A 25,130-nucleotide genomic window follows, 5' to 3' on the forward strand; every position below is an offset into this window, starting at 1 on the left:
AAAATCATCCAGTTTTTCACTATTAGGTATTAGTGTTAACTATGGGTTTACATAAGTTGTTAAATATGTGCTTTTCATAGATTCCTTTTATCAGGTTGATGAAAGTCCCTTCTGTTTCTGTTTGCTGAGAGTTGTTTTGTTTTTTTTTTTAATCACAAGCACGTATTGGATTTTTGTTACATGCTTCTTATGCATCTATTAGATAATTGTGTGGTCATTGTTTATTACTCTATTGAAATGGCATATTATACAACCTTGCCTTCCTGGGATAAAGCACACTTATACATGATGTATACATCTTTTTATATGTTAATAGATTCAGTTTGCTAGTATTTTGTTGAGGATCTGTGTATCCATGGTCATAGATACATTGATCTATAGTTTTTTTCTTCCTCTACTATCTTATTGTTTCTCACACCAGGTTAATACTGATTCTGAAGAGTGACTTTCAGAGTATTCTGTCATCTTCTATTTGTTTGATGAATTAGTGGAAAATTGGCATTAATTCTTTAATTATTTGAGTAGTGTTCAGCATGGAAACCATCTGGACCTGAGCTTTTCATTTTCAAGTTGTGGGTGGTGTCTTGATTATCAAATCAAACTGTATTTCTTATAGGTCTATTCACATTGTTTCTTTCTTTTTGAGTAGTTTCTGTTTAATAATTTTTTACAGTATATTAATTTATTGTAATTGGAAGATAATTACATTACAATATTATGAGGTCTTTTGTCATCCATCAACATGAATCAGTCACAAGTATACATGTGTCTCCCTGTCCTGAAATCCCCTTCTCACCCCTCTCCACACCCTATCCCTCTGGGTTATCCCAGAGCACCAGCTTTGGTGCCCTGCTTCATATATCAAACTTCCACTGGTCATCTATTTTACATATGGTAATGTACATGTTTCAGTGCTATTCTCTCAAATCACCCCACCCTTGCCTTCTCCCACTGAGTCCAAAAGTCTGTTCTTTACATCTGTGTCTCTTTTACTGCCCTGCATGTAGGATTGTCAGTACCTTCTTTCCAAATTCCATATATGTGCATTAATATACAGTATTTTTTTCCTCTTTCTGACTTATTTCACTCTGTATAATAAGCCCCAGGTTCATCCACCTCATTAGAACTGACTCATAAGTGTTCCTTTTTATAGTGAGTAATATTCCATTATGTATATGTACCACAATTTCCATATCTATTCATGTGCTGAGGGACATCTATGTCCCTAGCTATTGTAAATAGTGCTGCCATGAACACTGGGGTACATGTGTCTCTTTCAGTTCTGGTTTTCTTGGGGTGTATGCCTAGCAGTGGGCTTGCTGGGTCATATGGCAGTTCTATTCCCAGTTTTTTAAGGAATCTCCACACTGTTCTTCATGTGGCTGGGTTGGTTTGCTTTCCCACCAACAGTGTAAGAGAGTTTCCTTTTCTCCAAACCCTCTCCAGCATTTATTGTTTGTAGACTTTTTGATCAGAGAAGGCAGTGGCACCCCACTCCAGTACTCTTGCCTGGAAAATCCCATGGGCGGAGGAGCCTGGTAGGCTGCAGTCCATGGGGTCACTAAAAGTCGGACACGACTGAGCGACTTCACTTTCACTTTTCACTTTCCTGCATTGGAGAAGGAAATGGCAACCCACTCCAGTGTTCTTGCCTGGAGAATCCCAGGGATGGGGGAGCCTGGTGGGCTGCCATCTATGGGGTCGCACAGAGTCGGACACGACTGGAGTGACTTAGCAGCAGAAGTAGCAGCAGACTTTTTGATAATGGCCATTCTGACTCATGTGAGATGATACCTCATTGTGGTTTTGATTTGCAGTTCTCTAATAATGAGTGAGATAGCATATTCAAAAGCACAGACATTACTTTGCCAACAAAAGTCTGTCTAGTCAAGGCTGTGGTTTTTCCAATAGTCATGTATGGATGTGAAAATTGGGCTGTGAAGAAAGCTGAGCGCCAAAGAATTGATGCTTTTGAACTGTGGTGTTGGAGAAGACTCTTGAGAGTCCCTTGGACTGCAAGGAGATCCAACCAGTCCATCCTAAAGTCCTGGGTGTTCTTTGGAAGGACTGATGCTAAAGCTGAAACTCCAGTACTTTGGCCACCTCATGCAAAGGGTCGACTTATTGGAAAAGACTCTGATGCTGGGAGGGATTGAGGGCAGTAGGAGAAGCGGACGACAGAGGATGAGATGGCTGGATGGTATCACTGACTCGATGGACATGAGTCTGAATGAACTCCGGGAGTTGGTGATGGACAGGGAGGCCTGGTGTGCTGCAATTCATGGGGTTGCAAAGAGTCAGACATGACTGAGCGACTGAACTGAAATGAATAATGAGTGAAGTTGAACATCTTTTCACGTGTTTATTAGCCATCTTTATGTCTTCTTTGGAGAAATGTCTGTTTAGGTCTTTTGCCCAGTTTTTGACTGGGTTGTTCATTTTTCTGGTATCGAACTATATGAGGAGCTGCTTGTATATTTTGGAGATTAATTCTTTGTCAGTTTCTTCATTTGCTACTATATTCTCCCAGTCTGAGGGCTATCTTTTCACCTTGCTTATGGTTTCCTTCATTGTGGGAAAGCTTTTAAGTCCCATTTGTTTATTTTTGTTTTTATTTCCATTACTCTGGGAGGTCAGTCCTAGAGCATCTTGCTGTGATTTATGTCAGAGAGTGTTCTGCCTTTGTTTTCCTCTTTTTATAGTTTTTGGCCTTTCATCTATTTTGAGTTTATTTTTGTGTATGGTGTTAGAAGATATTCTAGTTTCATTCTTTTACACATATTTGACCAGTTTTCCCAGCACAACATTTTGAAGAGACTGTCTTTTCTCTATTGTATATTTTTGCCTCCTTTGTCATAGATAAGGCATCTTTGGTGTGTGGATTTACCTCTGGACTTGCTATTTGTCCCATTGATCTATATTGATTTCTGTCTTTGTGCCATTACCATTCTGTCTTGATGACTGTAGCTTTGTAGTATACTCTTCTCTGGTGGCTTAGACAGTAAAGAATCTGGCTACAGTGCAGGAGACCTGGGTTCAATTCCTGCGTTGGAAAGATCCCCTGGAGAAAGAAATGGAAACCTACTCCAGTACTCTTGCCTGGAGGATCCCATGGACAGAGGCACCTGGAGGACTATAGACCATGGGGTCACAAAAAGTGGGACAGGGCTGAGTGACTAACACTGTCACTTTCTTTCAGTATAGTCTGAAGTCAGGAAGATTGATTCCTCCAGTTCCATTCTTTCTCAATATTGCTTTGAAAGCATTCCCTCTAAAATCAGGAGCAAGACAAGGGTTCCCACTCTCACCACTACTATTCAACATAGTTTTGGAAGTTCTAGCCACAGCAATCAGATATGAAAAGAAATAAAAGGAGTCCAGACTGAAAAGAATAAGTTAAACTCACAGTGTTTACAGATAACATCATCCTCTACATAGAAAACCCTAAAGATGCCATGAGAAAATTACTAGAGCTAATCAATGAATATAGTAAAGTTGCAGGATATAAAATTAATACACAGAAATCCCTTGCATTCCTATATAATAACAATGAAAAATCAGAAGGAGAAATTAAGGAAATAATGCCATTCATCATTGCACCAAAAAGAATAAAATAGTTAGGAACAAATTTACCTAAAGAAACAAAAGACCTCTATACAGGAAACTATAAAACACTGATGAAAGAAATCAGAGATAACACAAATAGATGGAGAAATATACCGTGTTCTTGGATTCAAAGAATCAATATAATGAAAATGAGTATACTACCCAAAGCAATCTATAGATTCAATGCAATCCCTATCAAACTACCAACGATATTTTTCACAGAACTAAAACAAATAATTTCACAATTTGTATGGAAACACAAAAGACCCTGAATAGCCAAAGCAGTCTTGAGAAAGAAGAATGAAGCTGGAGGAATCAACCTTCCTGTTTAATAATTTTTAATAGAAAAATTCAGATTGTCTCTTTCTTTTTGAGTTAGCTTCTGTACTTCATGTCTTTTAAGGAATTTGTCCACTTTGTCTAAGTTATCTAATTTATTGGTGAACCTTGTTCCTGGTATTCTTTTAATGTCAACAGTAATCACTCCTCTTTCATTGGGATGCTACATATTTGAGCTCTCTCTCTCTCTCTCTTTTTGGTCTATCTAGCTTCAAAGTGCTTCCCTGATAGCTCAGTTGGTAAAGAATCCACTTACAATGAAGGAGATCCCGATTCAATTCCTGCATTGGGAAGATCTGCTGGAGAAGGAATAGGCTACCCACTCCTGTATTCTTGGGCTTCCCTTGTGGCTCAACTGGTAAATAATCCACCTGCAGTGCAGGAGACCTGGGATCGATCCCTGGGTTGGGAAGGTCCCCTGGAGAAGGGGAAGATACCCAGTCCAGTATTCTGGCCTGGAGAATTCCATGAACTGTATAGTCCATGGGATCAAAAAGAGTTAGACAAAACTGAGTGACTTTCACTTTACTAGCTTAAAAGTTCTTTTCAAAGAATTAGCTTTTGGTTTTATTGATTTTCTCGATTGTTTTAATTCTATTTCATTAGTTTCTGCTCTTGTCTTTATTAATTTCTTCTTCTAGATTTAGGTTGAGTTTGCTCTTCTTTTTTCAGTGAGTTAGGGCGGAAAGTTAGGTTCATGCCTTGAGGTATTTGTTCTTTTTAAAAGTAGATATTTATAGCCTTAAACTTTTCCATGAGCACTGTTTTTTCTATATCCCATTCGTTTTGGTAAGTAATAGTTTCATTTTTATTTATTTCAAAGTAATTCCTGGTTGTATATTTGATATAGTATACAGATCATTGTTTATTTAGGAGTGTATTGTTTAATTTCCATGTATTTGTGAATTTCCCAATTTTGGTTATTGATTTTTAATTTAATTCCATTGTAGTTAAAAGATATATACTGTTTTATTTCTATCTTGAATGGTTTTTTGCAGAAAATGGTTAATTAGAGTAGCATACTATAGTGTGATTTATCCAAAGAAATCCTAATCCAATAGATAAAAAACTAGGAAGTTAAGGAATATAATCCTGTTTTTTTTTTTTTTTTAATCATTCCAAAAGGCCAAAACGACCACTGATTTCACTACTATAGTGACGGCCCCTATAAGTGGACTTGGCCTTGCTCAGTCATTGACTTGGAGGTCTGAGCAAAGGTCGTACAGGGAGTGATTCTGGTTGAGAAACCTGGTATCTTTCTCTGATAGATAGAGCAAATTATACTTGCTGTGTAAATTTTGAATTTTCACTGTGCTTTTCTGTTATCTCTTCTCTATAGTACTCTTTCCATTCCTTGTCCCAATCTTTGAAGTATTAAATATCACCATGTTTCAAAAAAGTGCTGTGAATTTTTTGGCAAAATCTGTAAAAAGAATAAAAGAAAGTCGCCTCAAAGATAATCAAAAGGTAAAATCTGGTGGTGGTTACATGAGGGTGTTCACGTTTTGAAAATTTGTTAACCTGTACACATATGATTTGTGAACTTCTCTGTATTTTTTAAAAGATATGTTGAGAAGTACAGATTTTATAACTGGGGGATTATTAATATATCATTGTGAAGGGATGAGAAAGGTGGAGATTGGGGAAGAAATAAGAAAATGGGCCAGAGAGTGATGTTTTAATAGTAGGCATGCACATTAGTATGTCATTGCATAAATATTGTTGAGATGAAAGCTTTACCACTTCCATTCAATAAACTGTTAAAGGATAAGAATTACTGTTTAAAAATGATTTTACTGATATTATAGATGCCCGAGATGTTATACTGGTAAAGAATCACTTTGATTCCAAGACTCTTATATTATAGATTGTGTAGTGAAAAGCCCCATCAGGCAGCTGGTGGAGTGAATTCTGTGTTAAATTGGAGCTGTCTCCTAGTCTGGCCTGGGCAGGGGTCTTCTCTGGGCCATGAGGCTGCAAGCTGGTTAACCCACCTTTACCTTCATGAAGCCTGGAGGCCAGCTCAAGCATGTCTGCAGGTCAGGGGGACTGAGGGTTTTGTATCCAGGATGCCACTGAAGACTGTATAGAGTTCTGAAAGGGTCAAGGCCTTGAAGAAGCTTCTATACAAGTTGCCAAAGTACTTTGCAAATGTGAGGGGATTAATTTGTGTGGTAATTCATTAAGAATTAAAATTGGAAGGAAAAAAAGGATCGAAGTCATGGATTTTCTCCTGAGCAAACAGGTGTGACAGGAGAGACAGCAGGCAACTCTTTGGCAAAGAAGCTGTTTCAAAAGCCAGAGAAACCAAAGATCAGAGAGAGTGAGGACCAGAAAGCAGTTGACATAATGGCAGGTTTCTCTCTGGGAAACGTCATGTTCTCCAAGGTCTGTAGGTGAATGTTAGTTCACTGAGGACTCAGGCAATACTAGTCAGACTTCTGCTCTATAAGGGGCCATACTCTCAGGAAAGAGGTTAAATACTGCACTGCTGATTTGTCTATGACTTCACAAGTAACTTTCTTTCATAGAAATTTTTTTTCTGCTTACAGCCACGTGTGGATTTTCTTCAGCTGATGATTAACTCCCAGAATTCCAAAGAAACAGACAATCATAAAGGTAACCAAGGAGAGCTTCAGAGGGGCCACAGTGGGGAGATGCAGAGGTAGGGGGCAGTTCTGAAAATGAGCAGAAAGTTTTCTAGGTAGATGAGAATTTCTGCCAAATTGAAGAAAGACACTTGTGCAGAAAGAGTAGACTGTGGTACTTCCTGGGAGTTTGCAGGCACAACTTTGTTCAGAGCTCGAAGGACAAGGATAACAAGGAAGTCATGCCCAGAAGCCAGTTATGATGTGGATTACTTACAGCTGAACCTCTGGGGAGCTTGGTTCCAATATCAGTTCTCAGGATCCTCCAGACCCACCAAGTCAGAACCTCTGCCTGGAAATTTGCATCAAGGCTTCATCCCTTCATTCATCAGGGGGCACATTGCCCCATTGTTGGTGACCTCCAGTTGGAACACTTTTTAACTTGTGTTCACCAGCTTACTCTACTGTAAAGTGTATTTTTCCCCCCTTTGTTATTAACACGTAACTTCGGGGAGAAGCCTTAAATATTCTGTTCCTCCTCAAATTGTCACCCACTGGTTTTATCATTCATGGATAGTTTTTGACTGAAACCGTTGTTACTATGATGATTACAACATGATGCCTTTCTTTTTTTTTCCCCTAAACCTGAGGCAGACTTTTTTAGAATTTAAATTTATTTATTTTAATTGGAGGCTAATTACTTTACAATATTGTATTGGTTTTGCCATACATCAACACATGATGCCTTTCAAAACCCATCATTCTTCTGTGTTTATGAGCTGACATTCTTTCATAGGGAGAGCTCTCCATTCTCCCCCAATCATTTATTTATTTATATCAGTATAATCTCATGTATAACTAACTTACTCTCTCACATCACTCTTCAATTTAATTTTCAAATTGTCAGGTTTGTCTACTGGAGCCCTTTCAAGTGGGCTCCTATATATATTTTACTTTTTTTCTCCTTAGACATTTCTTTCAATAGTCTATTTTTTTAGCAGAAATTAAAAAAGCATAATTGAGTGAAGAATAGTTTACCAAAATACATTTTGCCCCCACCTACATATAGCCTTCCTCAATATCAGAAGTCCATACTGGAGTGATACACTTGTTATAATTAATGAACCTCCACTGATACAGTATTATCACCCAAAGACAATAGTTCCCACCTGGGTTCAATCTTGATATTGTACATTCTATGGCTTTTGATAAATGTATAATGATGTGTGTCCACCACTGTGGTACACAAAGTATCCTGTGTCCTTTTCATTTATCATTTTCCAAGAACCTCACTTCCTAATGCAAGGCATTCCAGCTTTCTCTTCTATTTCCCCTGGAATAAGCCATTTCTCTAAGAAGTTCTGCTTCCATTTAGTGAAAAATGGTATTTAGAACCCAAAATTTGGGTTCTAGGAATGCTCATTGCTTCTAGGGTTTCTTTGCTTCCAGATCCTCTCAGTGGACAACTGTCAGAACATCAAATATTTTTACACTTATGTTAAATAAAAAAAGATTTCTGTATCTACCACAAATCACTGATATAAACATGCTCTCTCTCTCAAACAAAAAGACCCTGGTGTGTTTTAATTCTATGACATGAATACTCCTATAGGATTAATCTGAAGCTACAAATGGATTGATAACCATCTCACAAAATAATGAATTTTGTAAAATTGGGTCTTGAAAGCAGGGATAAACTGCATCCCATTCTCAATATGTCTATACCTGTTTATATACATACTTATATCTATCTTGGAGAAGGCAATGGCAACCCACTCCAGCACTCTTGCCTGGAAAATCCCATGGACAGAGGAGCCTGGTAGGCTGCAGTCCATGCGGTCACGAAGAGTCAGACACGACTGAGCGACTTCACTTTCACTTTTCACTTTCATGCATTGGAGAAGGAAATGGCAACCCACTCCAGTGTTCTTGCCTGGAGAATCCCAGGGACGTTGGAGCCTGGTGGGCTGCCGTCTATGGGGTCGCGCTTGGTTGGACATGACTGAAGCAACTTAGCAGCAATAGCAGTAGCATATCTATCTATCTATTATTATCATCTAATATTTTTCTAAGTACATGATTCAATACAACTTTCTCTGATGAAGGAAATATTCTGTATCTGCTCTGTTCAATATAGTAATCACTAGGCATAAATGTCTGTTGAGGACTTGACATGTGACTAGTGCCACTGAAACCTGAATACTAAATTGTATTTAATTTTAATCAATTAAAATTTGAAGAATCATATATTAGCACAACTCTAAACTTTGAGTATTATGCAGTTTATGCTAACTGGAGAAAGAATTTGATGGTTGAATTTATTGACAATAGCATCACAGATATCATCACTAGGGAATTAGAACTTCATAGATCTTTATTGCACTCATTTTATATTGCTTTTTTTTGCTAATCGCTTGTTTGGGGCAGGTACTATGTTGAGTTGAGTGCTCTAAGTAACAAAGATCCTACTTCAGTCCCATCAAATAGCTGAGAGCCTGAGCATGTTTGGTCTCTCAGGAGAAAATAAAAATGGAGACTGGTGTATAATCACAGGACTGTTTGATAAGAATAAAGAAGAGCAGAAAGAGGAGGTGTATACTGAAAGGATGACCTTCAGGCCAGACTTGAATCAGCATTGCTAATTGTACTCCCTGGACCTAATTTTTCTATATTTCACGCTGGCCTAAGTCCTTATATGCACACATTCTTTCTTCTGCTATTTTAATGTCACTGATTAGACTAGGATCATCACAACTCTTCAAGTTTTTTATTGATTTCTGCAGCTTCTATACATATCTCGATCCTCCCCTTGAAGACTTATGTCCCAGGTCTTGTATTACCTGGTGCCTCTCAAGGGCATAATCCATGCTTCTCAGGCTACATTGTGCACATACATCTCCACATCTCATGAAAGTTCATGTGGGTTGTTTCCATAGTTCAGGGTTTTTGGGATTTGAGACACTGAATTTGTATTAGGCTTCTAGATCCTGCTCATGCTGCTGGTCCATGGACCACTCTTTGAGTAGCAAGAGTTTAACTGTAGCCCAATATTGTACTCTTATGTTCCTAGAAACAAGTTTTGATAAAATATAATTTAATTTCCCCTACCATATAGCCTTAGTACTGTAAATCTCTCAAAAAAACCAAAATCAAACTATACCTTAAGTGGAATAATTTAAAATATTCTAGAAGGGAATGCTACTCCATTTTACTTGGATCTAAAGTTCTTTTACAGTTCTCTAAGGGACACATTGATAACACTGCAGATTTTAGACACAAATGCCATCTCTTGAAATTACCCAGCTGTGTTGGTGGGGCTATGGTATTGCCAGGAACAGAGGGCCAAGAATAGTATAGACCTGGGAAAAACTCAATTAAAACAGTTCTTGGCTTTTTCTTGGCTCTGTGAGGCAGACACAGAGTGGAAATCGATCTCAGTTTGATTCTGAATTACTTTTCCATGATTCCCCTAGGGCTTTGGGAATTACACTGGAATGTCTCATTATCTAAACTGTGATTTTTACATTGCCATGCTTTACCTAAAATATCTTGACTTTCTTTTTAGCTCTCTCTGACCAAGAACTCATGGCCCAAAGTGTTATCTTTATTTTTGCTGGCTATGAGACCACTAGCAATACTCTTTCCTTCCTTTTGTATATTTTGGCCACTCACCCTGATGTCCAGCAGAAGTTGCAGGAGGAAATTGATGTGACTTTCCCCAATAAGGTGAGTGATGATACCTGGAGAGAGAGGGAGAAGGTGAAGCCTTAGCATGATTGTCTTCTCTCTACTTCTTACAAGGTTTTTGCCCAAAGCATAAGCATCAAATCATTTACTTCCATTCCCAGATGGTGCAGTGGAGAAGAATCCAATCCTCCTGCCAGTGCAGGAGATGCAGGTTCAATAGGTGCGTTGGGAAGATCCCCTGGAGTAGGAAATGGCAGCCCACTCCAGTATTCTTGCCTGGGAAATCCATGGACAGAGGAGCCTGGTAGGCTACAGTTCATGGGATTGCAAAGAGTTGGAGAAGACTAAGCAGTTGAGCACTGCACATTTAGGAAGGATGTGTAGCATACAAAACAAAGGGAGAAAACTTAAGTATTTCCTGCTACTCACAGCAATGTAAGTATTTTGAAAAAAGTGCTGGTCCAGCGGTATCAGTTATCAGAATAATCCCAACTAAATTCACTGAACTTCAGTGGCATCACTTATTACTCTGGTGTCTGCATTTGTTTTTGTTCAGTTGCTAAGTCATTTTGGACTCTTTGTGACTCCATGGACTGCAGCACGCCAGGCCTCCCTGTCCCTCACTATCTCCTAGAGTCTGCCCAAGTTTATGGTGTCTGCACAGTTACCTATTGATGTTGGCTGGATTTGCTGTGGTCTGTGCATTGGCTGATCTCGGCTGCCCTTAGCTAAGTGTTTGGACTGACTCAACTCCACACATGCTCCTCACATGTCTCAATCTCCACATGTCTGCTTCTCAAGGCAGTTGTAGATGTCATGAGCAAGAGGCCTAATCCCATGGATGACTTTCACAACTCTGCTAGCATTACACTTAGTGAATATTCCACTGGTCAGGTTGAGCCACCTGACCAACCTGAGTCAGAATGGGAGGGCACCACAGAGTTAATGGCGAAGGGAATGGACAGAGGAAATGGTGGAGAATTGGGACCATTCATTTAGTCTACTGCCTGCTGTAAACTTTAGACTAGGTGAAGCCTGGTGTACAAGAAAGGATATATGGTAAGAAACAGAGGACATGAGTATGAGACCTGACTGGTTTTGGACAAGTCTTATGACCTTTCAAATCCTAGGTCCTTCAAATACTTTGTAGGGCCTGCATAAATTAGAGATGATATTTCTTCTCTGGTAAACCCCATATTGGGATTCTCTTGATAACAAGAAGATTGAATGGTCACTAACTGAGGTTACCTAAGGCATTACATTCTCTCCTTTTTATAAGAATACTTACAGTAACACTACTACTGGCTAATATGTACTTCTTACTATATATGTCTGTTCTAAATACTTTCTATTTATGAATGCATTTAGTTTTTGAGAAATTATTAGTCAGGAGAGGTAGGTTATTCCTCAGTAACGGACGAGCCCTGAAATCTCAGGGGCTTTTATAGCAGAGGTTTACTTCAATCTATGTCTACAGATTCAACATGGATTGTTAGTGGAGGATGGAGCGGACAGCTCTGCTTCACAGAGTTACTCAGGAAAACCGACTCAGAGCTTCCACCATCTTGTAGCTGCCTTATCTGGAACATGAGACCTTCTTGTCATCTGTGGAATATGGAACTCGAGAGTTGCTTTCCAGGGTTCAAATGATTTGTCTCTGAACTGACATAATCATCTCACAGCCTGTTGGCTGATTTGGCCTTAACTTCAAGTGGGATGGGGAAAATGGGGCTGACATGGATGCTGGGTGAGCAGTGAGTGTCTCTGCCACACAACCCTATGGAGGGTCAGCTCCATCTGTCTCCATGTAACATATGAGAAACCTGAGCTACAGGGAGATGAAATACTTCCAGACACTAGTTGTGTATGTGGTGGTGATCTAGTCAAGCTGTGATCCAGGGTGTTGGCTCCTGAGGCACTCTTACCCTCTACAAGGTTGCTCCTTAAATATAACCCCACTTGACAGCCATGTATCACCCCCAGTTCAGTTCAGTTCAGTCGCTCAGTCGTGTCCGACTCTTTACGACCCCATGAGTCGCAGCACGCCAGGCCTCCCTGTCCATCACCAACTCCCAGAGTTCACTCAGACTCACATCCATCGAGTCAGTGATGCCATCCAGCCATCTCATCCTCTGTCGTCCCCTTCTCCTCCTGCCCCCAATCCCTCCCCGCATCAAAGTCTTTTCCAATGAGTCAACTCTTCGCATGAGGTGGCCAAAGTACTGGACTTTCAGCTTTAGCATCATTCCTTCCAAAGAAATCCCAGGGCTGATCTCCTTCAGAATGGACTGGTTGGATCTCCTTGCAGTCCAAGGGACTCTCAAGAGTCTTCTCCAACACCACAGTTCAAAAGCATCAATTCTTCGACACTCAGCCTTCTTCACAATCCAACTCTCACATCCATATGTGACCACAGGAAAAACCATAGCCTTGACTAGATGGACCTTTGTTGGCAAAGTAATGTCTCTGCTTTTGACTATGCCATCTAGGTTGGTCATAACTTTCCTTCCAAGGAGTAAGTGTCTTTTAATTTCATGGCTGCAGTCTCACCCCCAGTGGTCTCAAATCTCAGCCAAAACTGGAGTTCTTTGTGGTGTGAGGAGAGCTGGCCCCTGGGGCTGGAGTGGCTTGTTTAGACCTTCAGACCTTAGGGTCACACCCACAGGGACAACAGGAGACCCTTCTAGCAGCAGAGGGTGGGGTTCTGATCCTCTTGTAACTTCCCTGCATCTGAAATTGTATTCTCATTCATTTGCGGATTTGGTTTAGAAAGGAACTCATTTCTCCCCAAGTTATTTATAGAGTTTTCATATATTATTTCTGGACTGTACATGTATAATAAAGAGAATGAGCAGTCAACAGTATTCATCTAAGAACCTTCATGTTGAATAGGGTATTTGCTCTGTTACACGTCTTTCCTTTGAACAGATGTATGGCCTCATTTCAAAAAGAAATGGTGACTTGGCCTTTTTCACTTAAAAGTAAGGGTCCTAGTCTGTTGGTCATGTTTGTTCTCATGAGAGAGAAAATACGTTCCCTGATCACCTCTGGTGTTTCACAGTTTAGATGATTGTCCCCATTTTCTTCTTTTGTTATAACTACTGTACAGTCAATGGGCATTGAGAGCTCAAAGGACATGATAGTAATGTCCATAAATACTAAGGTCCTTTACCAATTTAAATTATTCCCCAGAGCTCCTAACATTTCAATAGGACTATATAGATGGCGTTGAAGGGTGATCCAAATTCTTAATTTATCAAAATCTGTATTTCTCTTCCCAGGCCCCTCCGACCTATGATGTCCTGGCACAGATGGAGTATCTTGACATGGTGGTGAATGAGACTCTCAGAATGTTCCCAATTACTGTTAGACTTGATAGGCTCTGTAAGAAGGATGTGAAAATCCATGGAGTGTCCATTCCCAAAGGGACAGCGGTGACGGTGCCAGTCTTCGTGCTTCACAGAGACCCACAGCTCTGGCCAGAGCCTGAGGAGTTCCGTCCTGAAAGGTACAAGAGCCCAGGGAAGGGGACCCTCCTGATCCAGTTGCTCAGAGCGTATTCTGATGACTCTCATTATGGGTGACAAATATGTGACTATACAATCATTTTATTTTACATCTTTTTATTGTTAAATGTATTTCTTATTCCAAGAATGATATTATTTGATTAAAAGCTTTACCAACCATAAACAAAAAAAAAAAAAAAAGAAAAATTTAGTTGTTCATTTCTAAAACATTAAGCTTTGTTGTTTAGTCACTAAGTCATTTCCGACTCTTTGTGACCTCATGAACTGTAGCCTACCAGTCTCCTCTGTCCATAGGATTTTCCAGGCAAGGAAACTGGAGTGGGTTGCTATTTTCTTCTCCAGGGGATATTCCCGACCCGGGGATCGAACCCACATCTCCTGCATTGGCAGGTGGATACTTGATCACTGAGCCACCAGGGAAGCCCAATACCTTAAGATAGGCCTCATTAATAGTGCAATGTAAGTCCTGAGGACATTTTTCTATGCATATACAGATTGTTAAAGCTTAGAATGGCATTACATATAGTGTGATTTTTTTCAGTTGCTTACTATATGTAACAGTAAACTATAAATGGCATTCTGTGTTTTTAATATATATATATATATATAATTGTTGCATCTGCTATAATTTATTTAACAGCTATATTATTTTAGGTGTATTGGTTTTTTTCCTTAAGTCTTTCTGTCTGTTCTCCTTAGCTCTTTGAATTCGTCACTAACGTTCCCACATTTCCATTTCTTTAAACACTGGCTGCTGTTTCCTCCATTATTATTGGGGGATGTAGGCTGAGGACCTAGCAGTCTCATCCCAGGTGGTTCCAGCAGCCTCAGTGAGGATGGAGGAGACACAGGTGGCCTGGTTCTGTCTGTGGCTGTAGACCTGGGCCAGCTCCCTTTTGCCTCCATGTTTTTTGACCTTCCAAAGAGAAGTCCTCTGCTCTCTAGACATCTAGACACCCCAGTTGGAGAGGTTAAGCATTGTCTTCTGGGAATTCAGAACCAGGTTCTGCTTTGGGCACAGATGGGATTCTGGAAATAATTGATGCTCTCCCTATATGGTGAACAAAATTTGGATTGAACATTTTAGGGCACTATCTGGGATCTAGACTTTTATGAGCTCCTGACTATAAGCTCCCTGGTGGCAGGGACTGTGTCTCGTTCACCTTTTTGCCCCTAGTACTAGCATAACCTGTACACGTAGCATTGTTGAAAGAAGAGTCAGAGTCCACCAAGTCCTCTGTTCTGGACCGGGGAAACTCTGTGTCACCCTCAAGCTCAGTAACTTCAGCTTCCCCTCCTGCAGCGTCAGGAACGTAAAACCAGAGACCACTCACTGTACTTCCCTTTGATTCACTCAGCCCTCAAGCAGAGAGTTAGTGCTCACCTGTGTGTGTCAGGGTCTGGGCCAGCCGATTATAGAGTTTTTGACATATACACAGTACAGTTTATAGTTACAGGTTATATGAATCATTTTTAATGTATCAGTATGTGTCCATTCCCTGCTCAACAGCCTTTGACCCAGGTCTGCAGCACTCAGATGCTGCCCTTTGACTAATTTCCCATGTAGCTACAGTCACATTATCTGTATTCTTCCAGAATATTTTCCATAATAGGACTGTTTATAATATACACAACCGTAATGCCATTATCACTTCTCCAAATCCAAATTTGAGGAGTCAAATTTGAATAAAGCAGAGATCTAGCCATCATGGACTTTATCAGTTTGTGGAACAGATAGACAAAAAAATCAGTGATTGAACCAGAGTATAGTAGAGTCATATGCCCTCATGAATCTACTGACCTCAGCAACCTCTGAGTGTGGGAGAAAGAGACGTATCCACACAAGAGGAAGCAAAGGGAAAACAATAGAAAACTAACAACTTAAATATTCAAAGATGTTTCTACTGCTTCCTTCATCTCTGAGCACATGACCAATGTAAGTGTTCATGGAGGCAGGAACCCACTCTTCCTGCAATCAGTCTCATTTCCTAACTGCCTTTCAGAGCGTGAGCATCTCACCACCCTGAATGTAAATTTCATATTTAAAGATACATTTTCTTTAAACAGCCTTCATCTTATTTTCTCACCCAGACTGAAACCTCCTGTAGGATCCAGGGAATGGGAGTCTCTCCCTTATGCTACTGGTTGAGGGTTTAAGTTAAAACTTCAGACCTGAAGCTTCTGTGATTTTTCTGTTTCATTCACTTTTTTCATCTACTGTTGTGGATTCAGGTTCAGTAAGAAGAACAAGGACACCATAAGTCCTTATGTATACCTGCCTTTTGGAACTGGACCCCGAAATTGCATTGGCATGAGGTTTGCCATCATGAATATGAAACTTGCTGTTGTCAGAGTCCTGCAGAACTTCTCCTTCAAATCTTGTAAAGAAACACAGGTTAGCAGTTAACTATCTGCATAAATAATGTTTTATTGGGAATTTTTTAACCAAGATGTATTTCTCTGTGTCTATAAGATTGTATCTCTAAGACTTATCCCTGGAGGGCTAAGTCTGTGGCTTCATAAAGACCCAACTATAAAGGTCATCTAGAGTCAAGGCGTTAGCACGACATGATTACACAAAGTCAGTGAACTTGAGCAACTTATAAAATTTGGTTTCATGTTCACTAGAAGGAAGGAAAATGTTGTACAAAGTCGTGAGAGCAGTGATGACCATGTCATGACTTTTCAGTGATGCCCTTCTCCACGGGAACTTACAGAAACTCTCCTGACAGTGATTCTCAGCCACTATTTGTATAAAGAAATTACTGGGGAGCATTATCCCGATGCCGAGGTCACCTCAGACTCTCTAAAATAATTCCCCCATAGTGTGGTGTCAAGAGCACCCCTACTGATCCTCCTGTGCAGCCACAGTGATCCCTGAGTGAAAGCATTTCTGCTGGATGGGAAGGGCTCCCACAGCCCCTCACCTGCCAGGAATCCTGCTGCCATCTAGCTGGGCTCCCTTTACATTCTCAGAATGACTGTGTGTCCTTCCTGTCTACCCTTCCTGTCCTGTCCTTCCTGTCTACAGTCCATTCTCCCCCTTCAAGTTCCAGTTCAGTCCCAAGCCCCTCCATGCAGCCTCCCCATCCAGGCCAGAGCCCACTCTCCCCTCTGCTGTGTTTACAGGTACCACAGGCTGGCATCAGTGGTCCTACCACCTAACAATACTTTGTCCCTGAACCAGCCAGTTTGATTCTTGTTTCCTTTGTACTTAAGAAGGTCTTTAACTCTGTCCCCTCATTTTATTCCTTCCATAAACTCCCAGTGGTGCCTGGACGTCATCGGGCAAATGTTTAAGGAGTGACTTGCAGTTGATTAGAGCTCTTGGACACAAATACGGAACAATTTGAACTTTAAAAATTTAACAGATGTCATCTGTGTGCTTGCTCGTTTTGTGTGTGTCTGTGTGTCTATCTGCAGGGAAAATGCTTACCATTTGAAAAAAAAACAATTTGTTGCGGTTATAGAAAGACCTGGAATCACTCTCTGAGGAGCACACAGAACAGTTGGCATTGATTCATCTCAAGCATGGCCCTAAAATAACATTTATTTCTAGGAGTCATGCATTTAGTAAGCAGCTGCTCCCTTTGAGTAGTTTTCTCAGGGAAGAGGAGGATAGAGATGTTTCCATTTTACTTGCAGGCATCTGTGTGGGCGTCCTGTAAGTGTGCACACACAGCGGACTCAGCCCTGAGAGAAAGGGGGCCTCGGGCATGCCTGGGAAGGGCAGATGCTGCTGCAAGCTCCACCCAGTACCCCATGGGCTGGGGCTTCTCCCTCCACAGCTCCTTGCTTGTCCTTCAGTCAACTGAGGTTAGAAGGTCACTCTGTTGGTTCCCCCAACCCAGAAGGAGTGACTGGGTGAGAAAGGGGCTAAAAATCTCAGACAAACCACTGTAGGTCTTCAGAAGTTCACCATTTGCCCTGCACTTGGAACCAGGGCATGTTTAAAAAAACAGGCAAAATGCTTCATATAGGCATAGTGTTCAAATAATATTTTGTGCAAGAATGATGGGTGAATGCTTTCACTATCCAGTCTTGACAGAACTTACAGAATAAGTACAGAGAATCAAAGATAAAGAAAAGAAACTGGATGCAAGTGATCGAAAGATACAAACTTCTGGTTATAGATAAATAAGTATTAGAACTATTGTGTAAAACATGATGATTATAGTTGACATTTTTATATAGTAGAAGAGAGTAGATCCTAAGAGTTCTCATGAGAGGAAAACAGTATTTTTTCTTTTTCTATCTCTTATGAGTTGATGGATGTTAACTAAACTTATTGTGGTAGTAATTTCACATATATGTAAGTCAAATGTTTATACTGTTGATCATTTATATCTCAGTAAAAGAGGAATTAAAACAATTTTTTTTAAGGTGAATAGTAAGGGGGTACTAGAAATGACTTTATGCCCATGTATTTTATAGCAAGTTAAATAGACCAATTTTCTGAAAGTCATGAAGTGTTAAAGTTTAATCAAGGAAATATTGACAGCCTGTCCATCCCTATAGCTATTAAACACATTGAATTTTAGTTAAAAAAATCAAAGACACACGATGTGTAGCTTGTATACGGTTGTAAAGCATTATTGTCTGTAATGTATCTTGTCTACTTTGCTTCTATTGTTGGCGGTGCCTCATTCATTGGTTCTCTTAACTGTTGCAGATCCCCTTGAAGATAAACAGTCAAGGACTTATAAGACCAGAAAAACCCATTTTTCTGAAGGTTGTGCTCAGAGATGAGACCATAAGTGGAGCTTGACTTCCCTTAAGGACCTGGGCTTTGTTCTTCAAGGAGCTGTGTCCCACAGTTTCAGGGGACTTGATTTACTTTGTGATAAAACTCAGAAATAAAGACGGCCTTCATCTATTGCACTTGCTGGATGACTAGGGTATCCACACATTTGTTTAGCTTTCTCAGTGTCTGTGTGGTGTTATATATTGTGTAACATGAAAGAGGTGACTAATGAGGGCCAGATACGTACACTCAGCTTATCTGATTCTCAAAGGACCATCTCCACCCACCCCCAGTTAGTAACATCTACTCCTCCAGAGCAACAATCAAGAAAGAAAGTGTCTCAACAGTTTTATCAGCGAATTAACGAAAACAAGAATTATTGTGGTGACTAAAGTTCTGACATATTTTAATAAATCACTGGTTTTATTTTATATATTTCAAATCTAATATTCTATTGAGGAACTCTGTAAACCTCTCTTTACAAAAGTATTGTCTGATACCAACCTGCACTTTAGGGTAATATGTACATCTGAATCAGGGATAAGCAGTGACTAAATACTTGGCCATCACAATTCCTGGTGGGTGGGGCCTCTTTCAAAACTGCTGTTTGTTACATTACACAGGTAAGAATTAATCCACAGTGTTTTGCACATTTCTTAGAAAGTATAAAAATGAAAGTCGCTCAGTCATATCCCACTCTTTGTGACCCCATGGACTATACAGTTCATGGAATTCTCCAGGCCAGAACACTGAAGTGGGTAGCCTTTCCCTTCTCTAGGGAATCTGCCCAAGCCAGGGATCAATCCCAGGTCTCCTGCATTGTAGGTGGAATCTTAACCAGCTGAGCCACAAGGAAGCCCAAGAATACTGGATTGGGTAGCCTATCTGTTCTCTAGTGGATCTTCCAGACTCAGGAATTGAACTGGGCTTCCCTCATAGCTCAGTCGGTAAAGAATCTGCCTGCAATGCAGGAGACCTGGGTTAGATTCCTGGGTTTGAAGATCCCCTGGAGAAGGAAATGGCAACCCACTCCAGTATTCTTGCCTGGAAAATCCCATGGACAGAGGAGGCTGGCAGGCTACAGACCATGGGATCACAAGATTTGGACACGACTCAATGACTAAAGCACCACCTCCTGCATTGCAGTGGATTCTTTACCAACTGAACTGTCTTTCATGGTTTAAATCTACTTTTGGGGGGTACACATTTTATATAACAGACACACATATAATTATGTTATTAGTTTTGATTAAAATTTTTCATCTCATCTCCCCTGATATTTCTTGAAGACAGGAAACAGGTTTTCTTGAAGTGTCTTTGTATTCCACCCTCAATTCCCAACTGTCTTAACATAATGAATATGGAATAAAAGATGGTTGATTGGTCAGTTGATTGGGAAGAAAGGCTACAGTCACTGGTCAGTTTCAGTTGATATCAGAAGCTGCACACAGCCCTTCCTTTCCCTTTTCTGCCCCTCCCATCCACAACCCCTTCCTTGCTAGGCTTTTCCTAGATAGTCCAGTCCTAAAGCCATTGGGGGTGCACAGAAGGCGGACAGCCTTACCCTCCAGGGTGTGGGCAGAGAAGCGGGGCTCAGTGGCTCCAAGTTGGAGATTGAAGTGGGACAGTGTCCACAGGAACAGCAGCCCGGCATGGCTGTGGGTGTCCAGGCAGGGAGCAAGAGTGTCTGCTCAGAAGGGTGGCCTGGCCAGGGCATCCAGAGCCTAAATAGGGTGTGGAGAACCATGGAGGGTGAGGGGGATATCAGGAGTGGAAAAAGGCTGAGTGGCAGTAGCTACACAAAGGGAGATTGATTAAGCAAGTAAACATATTATGGATAATGGAAGATATGTTTTTTCCCTGTTAGAGAAGGGAGTCCCTGGTCCAGGAAAGGGGAAACTAGAAGAAACCCCATGGAGTCAGAGATTGGAACTGCATGTATCTGTGAACATCCTTGCTTTTCTTTGTAGACAGATGACAGCTAGTTAGTTGGATGATACACTACAGATAGATAGCTGATATAGAGAGATAGATGACAGATATAGATAGATAACGTGTGCCTGTATGGTGATTGGGGAATCTGCAGCTGGAGTCCTACTCAGGGCCCCAAGCTCATACAGCTGGAAAGACCCCCTGCCCCAATTAGAATCCATGAAATAATGTCTTGAACATTTAAACTCTGTGGCTCCTCACATAATAAGTGGAAAAGGAGACATTTAAACATAATTAGAAGGAAAAAGGTAAAGATTCAAAGTTAGCAAACTCCCAGCCTTTTATTTATTTTTCAATGACAACTTGAACTCATGCCTCCTCTTGGTAACAAACAACACAGTCCATAACTTATGGTTTTTCTATTATACTTGCCCTTTTTGGCGACTACTTGAACTCATATGAGCTCACGTGAGTGAACATTTCTAGAGAGTTTCCTGAGGGTCAGGTGTGTGATGGGCAAGGTCACATGTTTTCTTTCCCCAGTGACACCAGGACTCTGATCGCAGGTTCAGGCCCCAAGAGCCTCAGGTCATGGATCAGAGTCTGGTCTGATCCAGGCTCCTATAGGAAGGGAAAGACATAATTATTATTTTTTAATTAATTTATTTTAATTGGAGGCTAATTACTTTACAATATTGTAGTGGTTTTTGCCATACATTGACATGAATCAGCCATGGGTGTACATGTGTTCCCCATCCTGAACCCTCCTCCCACCTGCCTCCCCATCCTATCCCTCAGGGTCATCCCAGTGCACCAGCCCTGAGCACCCTGCCTCATGCATCAAACCTGGACTGGTGATCTATTTCTCATATGATAATATACATGTTTCAATGCTATTCTCTCAAATCATCCTACCCTGCCTTCTCCCAGAGTCCAACAGTCTGTTCTTTACATCTGTCACTCTTTTGCTATCTTGCATATAGGGTCATCATTACCATCTTTCTAAATTCCGTATATATGTGTTAATATACTGTATTGGTGTTTTTCCTTTCTGACTTATTTCACTCTGTATAATAGGCTCCAGTTTCATCCACCTCATTAGAACTGATTCAAATACATTCTTTTTATTTTTTTTAAATTTTATTTTATTTTTAAACTTTACATAATTGTATTAGTTTTGCCAAATATCAAAATGAATCCACCACAGGTATACATGTGTTCCCCATCCTGAACCCTCCTCCCTCCTCCCTCCCCATACCATCCCTCTGGGTCATCCCAGTGCACTAGCCCCAAGCATCCAGTATCGTGCATCGAACCTGGACTGGCAACTCGTTTCATACATGATATTTTACATGTTTCAATGCCATTCTCCCAAATCTTCCCACCCTCTCCCTCTCCCACAGAGTCCGTAAGACTGTCTATACATCAGTGTCTCTTTTGCTGTCTCGTACACAGGGTTATTGTTACCATCTTTCTAAATTCCATATATATGCATTAGTATACTGTATTGGTGTTTTTCTTTCTGGCTTACTTCACTCTGTATAATAGGCTCCAGTTTCATCTACCTCATTAGAACTGATTCAAATACATTCTTTTTAATAGCTGAGTAATATTCCATTCTGTATATGTACCACAGCTTTCTTATCCATTCGTCTGCTGATGGGCATCTAGGTTGTTTCCATGTCCTGGCTATTGTAAGCAGTGCTGCGATGAACATTGGGGTACACGTGTCTCTTTCAATTCTGGTTCCCTTGGTGTCTATGCCCAGCAGTGGGATTGCTGGGTCATATGGCAGTTCTATTCCAGTTTTTAAAGGAATCTCCACACTGTTCTCCATAGTGGCTGTACTAGTTTGCATTCCCACCAACAGTATAAGAGGGTTCCCTTTTCTTTGCATCCTCTCCAGCACTTACTGTTTGTAGACTTTGTGATAGCAGACACTCTGACTAGCATGAATAGGTACCTCATTGTGGTTTTGATTTGCATTTCTCTGATAATGAGTGATGTTGAGTATCTGTTCATGTGTTTGTTAGCCATCTGTATGTCTTCTTTGGAGAAATGTCTGTTTAGGTCTTTGACCCATTTTTTGATTGGATCATTTATTTTTCTGGAATTGAGCTGCAGGAGCTGCTTGTATATTTTTGAGATTAATTCTTTGTCAGTTGCTTCATTTGCCATTATTTCCTCCCATTCTGTAGGCTATCTTTCACCTTGCTTATAGCTTCCTTTATTGTCCAAAAGCTTTTAAGTTTAAGTACGTCCCATTTGTTTATTTTTCCTTTTATTACCATTACTCTGGGAGGTGGGTCATAGAGGATCCTGCTGTGATTTATGTCAGAGAGTGTTTTGCCTATGTTTTCCTCTAGGAGTTTTATAGTTTCTGGTCTTACTTTTAGATCTTTAATCCATTTTGAGTTTATTTTTGTGTATGGTGTTAGAAAATGTTCTAGTTTCATTCTTTTACAAGTGTTGACCAGTTTTCCCAGCACCACTTGTTAAAGAGATTGTCTTTCCTCCCTTGTATATTCTTGCCTCCTTTTGAAAGATAAGGTGTCCATAGGTGTGTGGATTTATCTCTGTGCTTTCTATTTTGTTCCATTGATCTATTTTTCTGTCTTTGCACCAGTACCATACTCTCTTGATGACTGTAGCTTTGTAGTATAGTCTGAAGTCAGGCAGGTTGATTCCTCCAGTTCCATTCTTCTTTCTCAAGATTGCTTTGTCTATTTGAGATTTTCTGAATTTCCATACAAATTGTGAAATTATTTATTCTAGTTCTCTGAAAAATACTGTTGGTAGCTTGATAGGGATTGCCTTGAATCTATAGATTGCTTTGGGTTTTTCACTATATTAATTCTTTTGATCCATGAACATGGTATATTTATCCATTTATTTGTGTCATCTTTGATTTCTTTCATCAGTGTTTTATAGTTTTCTATATATATCTTTTGTTGATTTTGGTAGATTTATTCCTAAGTATTTTATTCTTTTTGTTGCAATGGTTAATGAAATTGTTTCCTTAATTTCTCTTTCTGTTCTCTCATTGTTAGTGTATGCAAGGTATTTCTCTGTGTTAATTTTATATCCTGCAACTTTACTATATTCATTGACTAGCTCTAGTAATTTTCTGGTGGAGTCTTTAGGGTTTTCTATGTAGGGGATCATGTCATCTGCAAATAGTGAGAGTTCTACTTCCTCTTTTCCAATCTGGGTTCCTTTTATTTCTTTTTCTTTTCTGATTGCTGTGGCCAAAACTTCCAAAACTATGTTGAATAGTAGTGGTGAGAATGGGCACCTTTGTCTTGTTCCTGATTTTAGGGGAAATGCTTTCAATTTTTCACCATTGAGGATAATGTTTGCTGTTGGTTTATCATATATGGCTTTTATTATGTTGAGGTATGTTCCTTCTTTGCCTGCTTTCTGGAGGGTTTTTTTTTTTTATTAAGTGGATGTTGAATTTTGTCAAAGGCTTTCTCTGCATCTATTGAGAAAATCATATGGTTTTTATCTTTCAATTTGTTAATGTGGTGTATCACATTGATTGATTTGCAAATGTTGAAGAATATCTGCATCCCTGGGATAAAGCCTACTTGGTCATGATGTATGATCTTTTAAATATGTTGTTGGATTCTGTTTGCTAGAATTTTGTTAAGGATTTTTGCATCTATGTTCATCAGTGATATTGGCCTGTAGTTTTCTTTTTTTGTGGCATCTTTGTATGGTTTTGGTATTAGGTTGATGGTGGCCTCACAGAATGAGTTTGGAAGTTTACCTTCCTCTCTAACTTTCTGAAGAGTTTGAGTAGGATAGGTGTTGCTGCTGCTCCTAAGTCACTTCAGTCGTGTCCAACTCTGTGCGACCCCATAGACGGCAGCCCACCAGGCTCCCCCATCCCTGGGATTCTCCAGGCAAGAACACTGGAGTGGGTTGCCATTTCCTTCTCTAATGCATGAAAGTGAAAAGTGAAAGTGAAGTCGCTCAGTCGTGTCCAACTCTTCGCAGCCCCATGGACTGCAGCCTACCAGGCTCCTCCGTCCATGGGATTTTCCAGGCAAGAGTACTGGATTGGGGTGCCATTGCCTTCTCTGAGGATAGGTGTTAGCTCTTCTCTAAATTTCTTGTAGAATTCAGCTGTGAAGCCATCTGATCCTGGGCTTTTGTTTGTTGGAAGATTTCTGATTACAGTTTTGATTTCCATGCTTGTGATTGATCTGTTAAATTTTTCTATTTCTTCCTGGTTCAGTTTTGGAAAGTTATACTTTTCCAAGAATTTGTCCATTTCTTCCAAATTGGAAAGACATAATTAACCCTCATTCTACATATCAGGCAACTGAGGCTGAGCAGGTTTAAATAATCCACCTAGGGCCTGCACATCAGTCACATACTATGGATGCCTCTAGGCAGCTGTGTACACACTGGAGAGAATAGGTATCCTGGAGCCCAGAGAAGCCTCCAGGACCTGGTGGACCAGGTTCCCAACCATACACTTTGCTTGCCCTCTCTGCTTCTGGCAAATTCTCACAGATTATTAACTAACAGTGGTAGCACAAAGTCAAAATCCCAGAAATGTTACTACATCACAACCACTGGGATGGTTATTTTTTAATAAAGTAAAACAAAAGAGGATGTAGAGGAACAGTTTGGCAGCTCTTCAGGTCATTGAGCATAGAATTACAAGTAATTGCACCCCTGGGTAGATGCCTAAGA

At 40.3% G+C, this 25,130-nt stretch overlaps 1 protein-coding gene across 3 annotated transcripts in view; it reads left to right on the forward strand.

Annotated features, from left to right (window-relative positions):
• Nucleotides 1-18,637, forward strand: part of LOC147344829 (cytochrome P450 3A24) — a 45,195-nt gene extending 26,558 nt beyond the window's left edge. For 2 of the 3 annotated variants that reach the window (XM_086374075.1, XM_086374076.1), the window contains 6 exons: nucleotides 5,285-5,412; nucleotides 6,498-6,564; nucleotides 10,099-10,259; nucleotides 13,502-13,728; nucleotides 15,980-16,142; nucleotides 18,420-18,637. In XM_086374075.1, coding sequence (XP_086230201.1) covers nucleotides 5,285-5,412; nucleotides 6,498-6,564; nucleotides 10,099-10,259; nucleotides 13,502-13,728; nucleotides 15,980-16,142; nucleotides 18,420-18,515 — 842 coding nt within the window. In that variant the 3' untranslated portion in view covers nucleotides 18,516-18,637. Of the gene's footprint in view, nucleotides 1-4,154; nucleotides 4,304-5,284; nucleotides 5,413-6,497; nucleotides 6,565-10,098; nucleotides 10,260-13,501; nucleotides 13,729-15,979; nucleotides 16,143-18,419 lie in introns of those variants that run through there. The other variant, XM_086374077.1, reaches the window with a different exon arrangement.
• Nucleotides 18,638-25,130: the final 6,493 nt, after the last annotated feature.

This window comes from Bos grunniens, chromosome 25, assembly GCF_055505025.1.
Source record: "Bos grunniens cultivar Pamir isolate PY7600 chromosome 25, Bosgru_T2T1.0, whole genome shotgun sequence".
NCBI classification, from domain to species: Eukaryota; Metazoa; Chordata; class Mammalia; order Artiodactyla; family Bovidae; genus Bos; species Bos grunniens.